This window comes from Gossypium raimondii, chromosome 7 (assembly GCF_025698545.1).
Source record: "Gossypium raimondii isolate GPD5lz chromosome 7, ASM2569854v1, whole genome shotgun sequence".
NCBI lineage: Eukaryota > Viridiplantae > Streptophyta > Magnoliopsida > Malvales > Malvaceae > Gossypium > Gossypium raimondii.
Genome location: NC_068571.1, coordinates 48939595 through 48954683, shown reverse-complemented (window position 1 = coordinate 48954683; position 15089 = coordinate 48939595). Strand labels below are relative to the sequence as shown.

The 15089-nt window shown below is 30.4% G+C and overlaps 1 protein-coding gene across 1 annotated transcript; it reads left to right on the top strand.

Annotated features, from left to right (window-relative positions):
- Positions 1 to 1068: 1068 nt before the first annotated feature.
- LOC105784633 (uncharacterized) lies at positions 1069 to 4084 on the top strand. The gene is made up of 3 exons (XM_012610558.2): positions 1069 to 1237; positions 1350 to 1438; positions 3751 to 4084. Exons 1-3 carry the CDS (start codon positions 1211 to 1213, stop codon positions 3896 to 3898), a joined length of 264 nt encoding a protein of 87 aa, XP_012466012.1. The 5' UTR covers positions 1069 to 1210; the 3' UTR covers positions 3899 to 4084.
- The last annotated feature ends 11005 nt before the right edge of the window (positions 4085 to 15089 follow it).

Genomic DNA, 15089 nt, shown 5'->3' with positions numbered 1-15089 from the left:
TAAGGCCATATCTCAAGACATCAAGATTGTATTTAAAGACTCAAGAACAATTTTATGAGATCTATGCTTCCCTGGGTACATATGTTGAAACATATCATATTTGTCTTGATACATAAACGCTAAAACCATAAAACATCGAAACTAAAAACATTAATTTAGAGGCCAAAGTCTCGAGACATGGTGCTATCATCTTGAGATATATAGGTCAAGTCTTAAGATATAGCTATATTGTCTCAAGGCACGAAACTTCAAAGTTAAATTTAAATATAAAAAAGGCATATCTTTGACATAGCTTTGTATTGTACTAATTTAACCTAGTATTCGTAACTTGTGTTTGATTATCTTTGACTCCAATATCACTTGTTATATCTTTTAATTGTATTTGTCACACTTCAGTTATTTTTGTTCAAACTTTTAGCTTTGATAGTTAGTTTAGAGTTTATTTTTATTGCTTTGACAACAAACGTGAAACTTCACATCTCATCGTCTTTTGTTAGGTATAAAATGTTATATCAAATTTTAATAATTTTTATTTATAATTAAATTAAATAATATATATTATAAATACTACAATTCTACTACATGTATCTATTTAAAAACTATGTATTTAAAACATACAGATTAGCTTTAAAATAACATATATTAAAGCATAAAACAAATTATTTAAAACTAATTAATAATATTAATAAAATATATACAATATTATAATAAAAATAGTTAATTCAAAATAAACTTAAAATTTTACATTAGTTCAGTCCAACATAATCCAATCCCAACCCATGATCAATTTTTATTTTTACTTGTCTTTTTTATTTTAAATTTCAATTTGTGTAAGCTATTTTAATTTTAAATCTAGCTATTATAATAGATATATAATAAATAAACATTTTCCTTCTATTATATATCAATAACCTAATATTATCTCTTTTTTTTTTTTTGCAAGAGCCTCGAAAAGAGCACTGCAATCCACGCGGCATCAACAGATTGGATAAATCCCATACGTTACCGCTGTTTCCGAACCAATTAGGTTCAACCGCGTATAATTATTTTAAAGCAAAAAAGAAATAGAATATGCCCTAACAAGTCATCCAGATAAAAGGTGGTTTTTTCTTCCCGTTTTCTTCCTTTTTTCCCTTAATTTCAAAGCTCTCTTTCTCTATTCTCTTTGGCGTATCTATCGCTTTGATTTCGCGTCCTTGCTGTGCACTCGATGGCAAATCGATGGTTGAGGCCTGAGGTAAGCTCAGATTCATGTCGTTGGTCCATTTCACTTTTTTCTAAAGGTTATAGTAGATTGTCAGATCTGATGAATTAATAAGAAAAAACGGGGATTTGGGGGTGCTTTGCAGGTGTATCCGCTGTTCGCGGCCGTAGGTGTTGCTGTCGGAATCTGCGGGTTTCAGTTGGTGCGAAATATCTGCATCAACCCTGAAGTCAGGTCTTTCTCTCCTTTTCATATTTTAATATATTTATGATTTTTGTTATATATAAGCTAGTTTGCCTTTTTATAGGTTTTTTTTTTAAATATTCGCTGTGTTTTATGTTTGATTTATATTCAATACGAATATAGAATACAAAATTTCTAATATATAAAACGCTTATGATTATTTCTTAAATATATGGATATTTGTTGGAGATTTATTAATAGCACATTTGAGATTAATGTTTTTATACCTTTCATACAAATCATTGTTGAGAGTTGCTAGCACTCAGCAAATTCAACATATTGTTCTCTTTTTTGGGGGGGGGGGGGTTGCTTCAAATTTACTGACACTCTTGGTGGTAGATTCATAAGGAAGGAGTGCCGAAATAGATAAAGTGTCAAAATTGAAGAGTTTGTGCTTGGTGGTCTTGATCTACGACCAATGAGCTATGGCATATTGGTCAATCACAGGGAGGATGCTACCACTTGAGTATAACTTGCATATTTCCTCATACATGAGGTATATGCCATAGGTAGCTCAAGTAGTAGCTCTTTCTATAAATGACCTATAATAAATCGAGTTAAACCATATGCAAGCTCTTCAATTTTCCAGTTGTGTCAGGACTTATAGGTCATTGGTAGCTCAAGCTGTGGAATCGTCTCTATAAATGGCCTATAACAAATTCGACTTAAACCGTATGCAGTTTAGGCACTTTGAAGCGCTTCCACTTTTTGAATCCATTAGGGATTTTGATAGAATTGGAAGAAAAACCCCAATCGGATGGAATGACCACAATAGCTTACTTGAAACATTCATCTTATCATGCATTGTAAGAAGTTGCTATACTTGCCATTGCATGATCAAGAAGATCAAGAGTAAAGGCGACAGAAATCAAGAAGAAAGCTAGTATTATCATCTTTTTGAAGAACCTAAATCAGCATGGGACAAAGATTTTAGTTGCCTCTCTTGAAATCTAAATCAGTAATATCTTCGGTTTGATCATTAGATAAGATCACATATCTTTCTCTAAAGAGCTCATAGCAAAGTATTACAAAGAGATAGGACAGATCAAGGGATAGGATAACATGGTAAGAATTACATTATTTGACGAACTTCGGATGACTAAAGAAATTATACTGATTCATAAGAGAGCTATATAATCTAAATTTCTCCTAGGATATGATTCAATATCATTTCGATTTCGAGTTCTTTATATGTTTGTATATTTATATGACATGCATTAATCATTGGCGATCATGTATGAAAGCTAAATCTAACCAATTGCAAAAGCAAAACATTGAACAATACGATATACTTAAAATAGAATAACCTACGATAATCACTTCCTATAATGTCCTCAATCATAAAGTTTAGATTCAAGAATCAAATTTGAACAAATTAGCTAAATCATAAAACATATCAGCAAGATAAAGAACCTATTACCTCAAAAAGAAAAAAAAAATCATATTACTTTATTTTAATCTAAAAACAATTAAAAGAGCAAAGAAATCCTCACCTTTGCCCGATGGCCCTGGACTGGACCTTAAACATAAGCAGGACCACCAATCATGTCCCAAACATTTGTTGTAGCTAAGGAAGTTATCTTTGCTGTATTCAGCAAAGCTACGACTTTTGTTCTACTTGTGAAAGTAATTGGGAAAGCTGCTGCTGTAGTTGTCTAGTTGAGGGAGTTGTGAATACTATTATTGTTGTGAAAGTATGGAAGCTACTGTTATTGTTGTTTTTGTTGTAGCTGTGAAAGCTGCTGTTCTTACTACTATAATGGGTTTGTATCTATTGTTGGTGGTACTGGCCATATACATGTGGTTTCAAGTGAAAGTTGATAGCACCTTTAAATCAAATATAAGTTTTAACGATAATCATGGGGTAGGTTTACAAAGGGATTTTTCCTTTTATAATTGAACCATCTTTGTCAAAATTCATCTCTTCTTTTGACACGTAATGAGGAATGCTACTTGTCGAGATTACAGAATGCCACCTGGAGATGTTTTCATAATTGCAACATTGATTTTTCAAGTCAATCGGTCCATCCAATTTGTTTTTTATTACTGATCAGGGATTCCCTAGAGAGGAATCAAACCCGGGTATACACTATTGCAGTGCACTTCCTGCTCGCCCTTTCTACAGTTCCATGTCTATGTCGACACGAATGAGTGGAAAATTAAAACTTATTTTGCTTTTAAAAAGTGAATAAATAAAAAAATAAGCAAATAGGCAAATTATCAAGCCAAATTGTCTTTTTGGGTATTAGTGAAAGATTGTGAGAGAGAATCAATTAAACTGTTGAATATATTGATTTTCACAGGGTAACCAAGGAGAACAGGGCTGCTGGGGTTTTGGACAACTTTGCTGAGGGAGAAAAATATTCTGAACATTTCTTGAGAAAATATGTCCGCAACAAGACGCCAGAAATCATGCCCAGTATCAACAGCTTCTTCACTGACCCAAAGTGAGGCTTCACTCTTGCTTTATGCTGAAACTAAAAAATAAAAATAAAAAAATAGAAGAACTAAGTCTTATTCAATCAATACCAAGTTATGCCCTTTCTTTCTGCTGACTGTGATGCAAATTTGTGTTGGTTTTGCACTTGGATGAGGTGTGTTTTTTAAGAGAATAAAAGGTGTTCTGGATTTTTCGAAGTTGTGTTGTTTTAGCTTAAATGAATGACCCTTATTTGCAATAATATGATTTTGGTAAGTGGGCAATTATGGGTTTCTGGATTTGCCTCATTAGGTAGAGTATGGATGTGGTAATTTTTAACGATTTATTGACATTTTCTGGGAATTTTATGATTTAGCTAAGATATTACTGTTCTTTGGCTCCAAGGTAATGTGGGTTGTATTAGACTCGTTTTCTCGTCGGTTCTGCAAATAGAAATACAATCTAAATACAATAATCTGTTTTTTATAATCTTCAAGACTCATCGAAATGGAAGAAATAGTGGAGGGAACATCCCAAGAGAATCGGTTTACATAGAACAGAGCTACCTTAGAGCAGCTAGCATCCTGTCGCGTGTTCGAAGGAAAGACAGATGCGAGTCTTTCAACATTAAACAATCACTAATTATAATACTAAACAAGAAGAGGCCAACACATTAACAACCTTAAGGCAATCTGATTCGAATTATTATCCTAAAAGAATGTTGTGCTTCTTGAATTTCAGCAAAGCATGGATTAAACCTGATCAAGGGTCATGCATTTAAGTTTGAAGATCCACTTGAAAAGTAAGAGAATTTTGAGAATTTAAATAAAAATATAGGTAAAATGAGTTTAAATAATAATTAAAGCTCGAATAAAATCTTTTTTGAGTAGGGTCTAACCCAAACAAATTATATTATAAAATAATAAAAACAAATCTTCTTTTTTCCCCTTATTTAACAATCAATAGCCCTCTTTGAAGTTTAAAGTCGTAAATCCCCAACAAAAGCCTTTGTTGTTTTCCACTCCACCGACACCAATTGGCTGCCATCATCATCGTTCATTAGCTGTTTATTTTCGTGCACTGGTCTCGTAAAGATTTAGTAGATCAAGTTCGAAGCATCCAATATTCAGCAACTCAACTCCGATCAAATTTGCACTCATTTTATATTTTTATAGTTTATGGCATGTACCTAGGTTGAGTTTTGAAATCTAATATTTTGATTTTTTTTTTTGTATGTTTTGGTGGTAAGGACTTACAATGTCTTAGATGATGAATATGCAAGTTTAAACATGCTACCGTATATGCCAAATTGATGTTTATGCATTTGTTTATAAGTTGGCTTAGGAATGAATTTGATTGTTGTTGCATGCGTTAAATGCTTACTTTTAGGTCATTTTAATATAGAGTCTCGAGACGATAAGAACATGCCTCGAGACCATAAGAGTAAAATTAACTATTTCATCTCATGCATTTACTTGCTTTAAATTTAACTTAAGTCTTGAGACAATGTGACTTTTGTTTCGAGACAATGTCACTTCGAAGCTAAAATAAATTTGCTCTGTTCCAAGTATCGAGACATAAATTAAACACACAAACATTAAACTAAATTAAGAAAACATGAGAAATTCGTCTCAAGACATAAGGCGCAAAGTCTTGAGACATAAACCCCAATGTCTCGAGACATCTTCATATCAAATTATAGTAAAACCCATCTTGTCTTGAGACATGGAAGGTATGTCTCAAAACCTCCAATAGAAATTAGTCACATGTGTTTGGATTCAAATCCTAAATACAGGTTAACCCTGTACAATCATTACATTCTTTAAATGTGTTTAATTAACAAATGTTTTATTTATCTACGTGTACAATCATTCCTAAATACAGGTTAACCCTGTACAATCATTCCATTCTTTAAATGTGTTTAATTAACAAATGTTTTATTTGTCTACGTGTACGATATGAGAATGCATGGGAATTTAATTGCTTCAAATGACACGTTGCTTGTCAAATAAAGGTTGAATTGGTCAAGTGATGCCATTAATTAATTGTGGGATGTGAAATCTTGGTTGCCATGGAAGTGTTAAAAAATATTTTAGGATGTGTATGAATATGTATGAAACACTTTATTGTATGAAAATGTTAATAATGTCACTATAGCCAAGTAAGACCTGTTCATGGGCCGGGCCAAAGTAGGAGGATTTAGGTAAAATATGGCTCGAAAAATGGGCTTGGGAAAAAAAATAAGGCTCGTTTAGAAAACGGGTTGGACCTCAGGTAAGGCTTTTTTCTCCCAAGCCCGACTCGGCCCAAATATGCAAAAAAAAAAGTTGTTTTTTTGTTATTTTGTTATAGTTTTTTTCACTATTTTACTACCATTTCACTATTATGTTGCTACTATTTTGTTGTTATTATTTGGATATTGTATATCTCTTGTTTTATTGTTAATTTTGTTACTATTTTAAAGGCATTTACTTGTTAAGTTGCACATATCTTAGTGTTATTTAAGTTTGCATTTTTTTAAATTTATTTTCAATTTGTTAGAAACATTTATTTTAATATTTTTAATATTTTAGATGTATTATATATTTTTTTAAAAATTTATATAAAAATAATATAAAAAATTAATACAGGTGGGCCAGGCTGGGTTCAAATTTTAGCATTTTTATTCGGGCCAGGTTTGAACAAAATTTTAGGCTTATTTTTTAGGTCGGGTCAAGCCCGGGCCTAGCAAATGAGCCTAAAATTTTAGTTGAGCCCTAAGCCTAGTATGTGATGAATTGTTAATTCTTGCAAGTTGTCAATAGAGTCTATACATAGTAAAAACATGAAAATGACTATGTGAAAGTAGATGAATAAATGAATCATGACTCTCCACCATTTGGGGACCATTAAATGGAAATGAATGTGTATGAAGTATATTTAAGATCATGAAATTTGATATGCTATAACATAAAAATGGAAAGATGATAAATACTACGTGAATAAAGATCTTGATTATGTGGTAGCAATGTTAGGATATTGTTGGCAAGTCAATTAGGGTCTCATTTGTATTTTTACTGGAATTTTGTAATGGTGTTATGTGGGGTTCTAGAGTTATGTGATTAGACTTGGAATTTTGTTACGTTACCCCTTGGTATAGCTTGTTTTGCATATCATTAGGCTTACGTTACCTCTTCAGAGGCCATCATGATACATTCGGAGTTTTGTTGCCTTTGGGTTTAGCACCTTGATGCTCATTAGTGTATGCAGATTTCCTGTGTATCTGAATCCTATTTTACTAAGATTATAGTAGGCGTTAATTCAAAATTTGATAAAAGTTGAAAATGAAATGAAAAATGTGGCTATAAGGTGCATAATCTAAATAAGCTAATAAGAAATTGATATGGTAACAAGTTCTAACTATGTGTGGCCTAAGTGAACATGTCTTTAGTGATATTATGGTAATTGATAATCACGTATGCCCTTAGTGAAGTTACAGAAATAAAATGTATGATACATAAAGAGATTTTTTGTATATATATATATGAAAATGTTAAGAAACTATGGTTTAAAGGATTGAGTGTGAGATTAAACTCCATACAAACTTTCCATAAGATTTTGGAACATGAATTCCATAAATGATTGACAAATAAACTATTAAAATGTAATTTGAGGCCTATAATTTAATTAATTTAAATGAATCAATTTGTAGCATTATAATGGGGGTTGAGTGGACTTCGTATGACATGCTTAAGAGGGGATCAACATTATAAAATGATAGGATAAATAGATTTATCTTTAGTTACTTACTAAGCTCATCAAGCTCACACAGTAATGATTTAGAACCCGTAGGTGAAACCATTTCCGAGAAGATTGAATTAGTGATTTAGATGTATCACATCACCACTTGATGATAGAAGAATGTTGAACATTGGATGATATCTTAGAATTTGTATCAAAATGACATTTACATAAAGGCTTTGTCCCTTGAAAAAAGTTGTAATTATTTGTTTCATGTTGATAAGTGATAATGTACTTTAATATGATGATTTATAAATTATAATTTGATCCTTGAAATTGTAGAGTATGCTCTTATGAATGTATGTGAGTTCTACGAGTAATTTTGAATGTGTTTTAAATGATTTGAAATCTACCGATACTTAATGGTGTTTTATATGTTTTTAAACTGAGTTTTGGCTTAAGGAAACCAAGTTCCGGTCCTAACTTATTGGTATCAGAATAGGACTTTACAATAGTTAAAATGCTATAATACCAGGCTTAGGTATCCTGGGTAGGGTTCCTTGCATTGTCTCGGTCGTTTTGGGTTCCTTGAAGCTCGTACTTAACCTTGATCAACTTTAATCACTCAATAAGAGTTTCTAAATGATTTTAAAGCCTTCAAAAATTATTTTACCTTGCTTTTATAGTTCTATTGAAATTATTTTAAGTTTTAAGTTATTGTAAAACTCTTATCTTTCTCAACCCGAATGATCTCGATTATGTAGCACCTGTAACAACCCAGTTTTAGCTAAATCGGAATAGTGATTTTGAAGCCACAAATCCGAGGTTGTAAAATTATTTTAATATTATTTTTGGTGTTTGCAGCGTGTTATTTGATATGTGTGAAAATTTCGTGAATTAATTTTACCGATTGGTTAGTTAATTTGATAAAAGGACTTAATCGCGTAAAATACAAAAGTTGCATACTATTTGTTAAAGTGCTCAATTGCTATGATTAATTAAATGTGAGGTCCTTATGATGTGATTAGACCATAGTTAGTGGATAATGACATAAATAGTCATCCATTATATGATTTTCTAATGATTTCATTAATGGCATTAAAGTAATTTGTAAAATAAAGATAAAACTAATAAAATAAAATAAGCCATCATCTTTATTTTCATCTCTTACAACCGAAATTAAGAAAATTTGGAAGCCATGAGAGCTTGAAGTTTCGGCAAAACAATTTACCTTGCATTGGTATGAATTTTTGCCCCATTTTTAATTATTTCTATGTTTTTGTGATCGTTGCTTCGTATTCTAGCTAGCCCGTGTTTTAATTTTTGAAATTGTTGATGATTTTGTGAAATTAAATTGATGAATATTCAAGCTTTCTATTTTTTTATGGTGAAAAATAAATATTTGTTAATAGATTATTATATTTTATTAAGTGATTTTTGATAAAAATGCTAATTAGGGATTAAATTGAGAAATGTGTAAATTGAGTTGTTGAACAGTGAAATAAATGCAAGTTTTGGGCTGCTAGCGACCTCTAATAAATTCAGCTAAGCATGCGTGTATTGAAATTTTGTGTAATTTGAGATTTTGTGAAATAAGGACTAAATTGTAAAAATGTGAAACTTTGGGGGAAAAAGTGTAAACATGTTCAAATGTGTGTTTTGGATTAAATAGATTAAAGCAGTGATTGAATAAGCTAAATTTTATATTATATAGATCAAGAAAAGCGGAATTCGAACCTAAATCGAGGGAAAACTAAAGTTATCGACTAAACGACTCGATTCGCCGTTTTAGCATCCCAAGTAAGTTCATACGCAATAAACCTTGTTACAATTATGATTTTAATGCTTTGTTATTGCATAAATTGTATACACGAGAATACGGTCATGTTTAACGATAAATCAACTATGTTTAGCACTTGTTACAATTATGCTTTTAATGCTTTGTTATTGCATAAATTGTATACACGAGAATACAATCATGTTTAACGATAAATCGGCTATGTTTAGCACTTAGTATGAAATTTGAGATAGCTTCGGCTAATTATGACAGTTAGTGTGCGATTTGGAATAGCTTCGGTTATATATATGCACTTAGTGTGCGAGACTGAGATAGCTTCGGCTATGTAAGGCACTTAGTGTGCGAGATTATAATAGCTTCGGCTATACGATGGCAATTAGTGTACAAAACATTAAGTGCTCGATAATGTTACGAGAATATTTAAGTTCATTATGAATTTGTACAGGAATATACAAGTAAGTAGGAAGTTCAAATAGAAAAGGTTAAGATTTTGCACATATGTATATGAATAAGCTGAAGGTTTGATATTATCGTGAGTTATACATTAATTTTTTCAAATTGCTTATTTGTGTTTTATGATTTGTTGAGTATATTTAGTACGAACTTACTAAGCTTTGTAGCTTATCCTGTTTGTTTTCCTGTGTTTTATAGATTTGAAAGCTAGCTCGAGTTCGGGAATTGTTCAGGAACATCGTCACACTATCGATCGCTATTTCGGTACCTTATAAATTTGTACTATCGACTTATGGCATGTATAGGCTAGTTTCGCCATGGTACATTTTGATTAGTGTATATATAGCCATGCGAAAATGACTTAATAATACTATTAATGTTTGTGAATATTGTGCTATGTATTGAGCTCATTTTGGAAGTAAGTTATATAGTATATAATTGTGTGATAGTAAGGATGTCCAAATAAGTTTGCCGATTTTGCTTTTTAATGTTCGGATATGAATATTAAGTCATGCTACAAATGTGTTTCAAAGACATTAAAATGTGGTTATTTCGCATATTAATATGATATTCAAATGTGGTTGTTTTTAGATGTATAATGCTGTCCATTTTGAGCATATTGATGCTGTCCAATTTGATGTATAATGCTGTCCATTTTGAGCATAATTTGATGTATAAATGCTGTCCAAAATAGGGTAGGTTACCTATGTTTGTATTATGTTGCATAGTTAGTAATTTGTTAATGAAATAAATGTACACAAATAGATGTTTTGATATATGCTCGGTAGATGTTATGTAATGATAAATGTTTGAAAATGTTTAAGTATTTGAATGATATAAAATTTTGATTAGGTAAATGGTAATGAAAGGGTTGAAATTTAAAGCATGATTTGAAAATGTAATTTAATTAGTAAAGCATGATTGATATTTGGTGTGGATTGTTAATGACCTATGTTTTGTGAATAAATTGTTTTGATCATTAGGTGAGATAAATTAGGGTTTAAATATATATAATTACATACACATGACGCATATTTATATACAACTATGATATTTGGTTCATTTTGTTAAGTATGAGATTTCGATATTTAGTAATGCTTCGTAACCTTAATCCGGCGACGGATACAGATCAAGTAAACTTATATTCTATTTTATATAATATTCATGTCAAAAATCAAACATAAAGTCTTTTATATGAACCTTCGAGGTCCAAAACATGCATTAGAAACGAGTCAGGGCTAAACCGGGTACTCAGAAATTTTTTTGTAAAATTTTAAAATTTTTCCTAGGTGCAAGGGTCACACGCCTGTGTGGTCGGGCCTTGTGAAGGGAAACGCCCGTGTCTCATGCCGTGTAACTCTCTGTCTTGGGTCACACGGACAAGACACACGCCCGTGTGCTAGGCCGTGTGTAAATACCTGGGTATTCTGTTTTGAAATTTTAAAGATGCAGGGGACACACGCCCAGGTCACACGCCCATGTGCTAGACTGTGTGTCACAGACGGCTGAGACACACGCTCGTGTTTCTACCCGTGTGGACGAAAATAAGCTATTTTTCAAGCCATATTTCTCACCCCATTTTGTCATCCTCCTACACCAACACTTTAACACATTCACAAGCTATTATAGGTCATTTAACCTAACTCAAAATCAAGTCCTATACATGATACAATACCTCATATAATCAAGTATACACACTTACTTAAATTACCAAGTTATCATATATGCATATCTTATCAAATATGCTAACTTAATCCAATCATCAATATGCCAATATAATTTATATCAATCAACCATTTCAAACACATACCATACATATCCATCATAAGTCATTCCAATGGCTAGTTACAGTTAAAGCATTTATATGCTGATATTGGCCAATTAACCTATACATGCCATTATAACCATAATTGATTTATCATATATATATACCAAAATAGGCTGATGGATAGTGTAAGTGATCTCTGCCAAGCTTCCAATCCAACGAGCCTCTGAATTACTATAGAACAGGGGAAAATAAAATAGTGTAAGCATGAAATGCTTAGTAAGTTCGTATAACATGGTAATTAACTTAACACTCATTTAAATTCAATATAAACATACAAGGCACATTCAATCAACTTGATCACGAGCCCTAACACATATCCTCATCACCCTTGTTAGTAATATATTTCATATAAATATCAAGAAAAATGTATGGGCTCAACAATAATTAGATTCCCATGTACATATACTTTCCACATCATGTATTCATATAACATATACAAATCATATCCTTGTATTTCAAGTACATTTTCATAATAATTTGTCTCGAGTTCAGATTATTTCATGTCGGAACTTTGCCTATTAAACCATTTGAAATATCAATGTCACACGGGTATTACACTCAAGGTGTACAAATTTATAATCATAGATGAACATATTCATCAAACAAATTCCATGTTCATATATTATCATCTCGTATTTCCATATATCATGTATCATCATTTTCATATATTTCAGACAGATATGTGTATTAATTAATTTCATGTTCAGATTTTCTCATGTTAGGATTTTGCCTGTTAAATCATTGAAAACATTGATGGATACACAGGTAGTGCTCTTTAAAGCACATAATCGGGAAATCCTCTCTCAAGCCATATAACAGGAAGCTCACAAAGAGTCATTAATCGGGAAGCTCACAAAGAGCCTATCAGGAAGCTTATCCGAGCTATATAACAGGAAGCTCATAAGAGTCATAATTAGGAAGTTCACAAATAACTTTTTGTAACACCCCTATACCATGTTCGACTCAAGGAACCCGTTATAGGAATATTACATTTGGTGCCAAATTAATTCTTGGCTAATTACTAATATATTAGAACATAAAAAAAATGGACACTTGGAACATACTTAATATTTTTCCTAAGTACATGCCATTCTATTCAAAATTTGAAAACATGTCCTATTGTTGCTTGAAGATGTGATGAGATGAAAGCTTGCAATCTCAAATTCAACTCTTCAAAAATCACTATACCTAATCTGCGCACTGAAACAAACCGTACACTAAGTATATTTACTCAGTGGTATTACTATAATTCAAATACTTAGAGTAAAATATTAAACTTGTATTTTCAATCATAAGCCATTCTCTCTCAATGGATCACTTATTTGTTCATCGTTTAATTCATACTACCAACTAGCTTAATTAGCTTTAATCATTTCAATTTGCACTTCAAACTCTGTATCATTATTCATTTTACAAAGAATCTTTTGTTCACATATCTTATTCCAATAATTCATTCCATTTCATATATAAATCATTCAATTCAACAATTCATACAATATCAATTCGATTATCAAATTGTTCATTACCTTTATTAACAACTCATAATCTTTATACTTATAATCTTTAATAACCATTTCATGCACAAAACAATTTGTTTCATTAATAGTATTAACTATCTCAAATTCATTTCAATTTCCAAATTTTCGTTATAATAACTCATCCATTATCAATTCCATTGTCATTCGTTCTTTTATAATCAATTTACGATTATAGTCTTTTAATATTCGATTCATGCATTAAATCCATAAATAAATTTCAAGAACTTGTATTCAATTAAATTCAAGTATTATTTCACTATTTCAAATCATTTTATTTTCACTTCTCATTTCAATTCAATTTAGTTCAATTCAAATCACTTTTAATTTCTAATCAATATATTTTCAAATATTCACATAATTCATAATTCAATATCATTTCTAACCTCAAGTTCTTTTATTTCCCCCTATTAACATGACTAAGACTTTGACAGATACACGGATTCCAATCCAAACACACCACTACGGCACATTGTGCCTAAAACGGTACATAGTACTTGATCAGTACGCGAGGTGCCTGAAATACAACACATAAAGTGTCTGATATTCAAAGCTAATAAATCTCGTACTCTTCCAAATCCTATGGCATGCCAACCATATCCGACTCAACCGACTAGTTAATAGGGTATTCAAATCATTTTTCTATTTCAAACTCACTTTCAATTCAATCACAATTCAATTCAAATTCACTCTCCACTTTTTAATCAATATACAATTCAGTACCAATACATATTTCAGATATTCACATGCATATAATCATAATCATACTTCGATTCAATTCAAACCACTTTTCAATCAATACATAATTCACGTATTCACACATATTCATAATTTAATTCATTTTATTAAATTCATATTTTTAATTCATTTTCCAATCAAATTCAAATCACTAATTACTTTTCAGTCAATATACATTTCAAATATTCACATATTTTCTTCATTCAATTCAATTTAATTCAAATCATTTTAATTTCCAATTTGTTCACATTCAATTTCAATAGCCATAAACATTTTTGAATCAATTTCATTCAAATCAATATTATCATTTCAATTGCTTACCTAATTTTATCTACCATGCATTTTAATTAAAATATAACAATTAATAATAAATAGATTTGAATTATAGTAATACAAACCCAAATTTACTAGATTACTCCTCGACAACTTTTCCCTTTCCTTTCGATGCCAATACTTCAGGTTCTTTGCTAACAATTAAACTTGAAGCTTCCAAATTCCAATTCGCCCTTTTTCTTTTCTCTTTCGTCTTTCTCTGTTTCTTCTTTCTCTTTTGTTTTCCTTTTATTTATATGCTTTTTTTGTTTAATAATAATATAATAACTTAACAAATATCTATTTAATAATCAATATATTTATTACAAGTGTAATGTTACTTATATTTACACATGTGCTATATCATCATCATACATTTGTCATGTTTTAATTTGTTTATCACATAAAAATCTTATAATATAATTATTTAATTAATAAATATATTTTACTTAATAATAAATAATAGATATCTATTTACTTAAAAGTAATTAAATAAATATATTACAAATGTATGAACACTATTATTACATTTGTATATTTTATCACCATACACTTGGCTTTAATTTAATAATTTTATTATAATAAATATTTTAGCTTAAAATATAAGTAAATAAATAATTATACTACAAATGTTTACATATATTTATTACACATATGTTTTATCATCAAGTGTATCCTTATTTTATTAATTATAATATAATTATTATAATTTAACATAATTAAATTTATAACTAATTTATTTATTTATATTAATTAAACAAACAAAAATGTTAGATTTTTGTTTTGTTTGCCGCCTCAACTTATGCTAAATGGCTTATTTTCCATTTTGGTCCTTTTTA

Excerpts from the sequence above, each read along its gene's own strand:
- LOC105784633 (XM_012610558.2), top strand. The coding sequence starts at position 1,211 with ATGGCAAATCGATGGTTGAGGCCTGAG. Across the intron at positions 1,238-1,349 it reads ATCGATGGTTGAGGCCTGAG|GTGTATCCGCTGTTCGCGGC; the intron begins GTAAGCTCAGAT and ends GGTGCTTTGCAG. Across the intron at positions 1,439-3,750 it reads TGCATCAACCCTGAAGTCAG|GGTAACCAAGGAGAACAGGG; the intron begins GTCTTTCTCTCC and ends TGATTTTCACAG.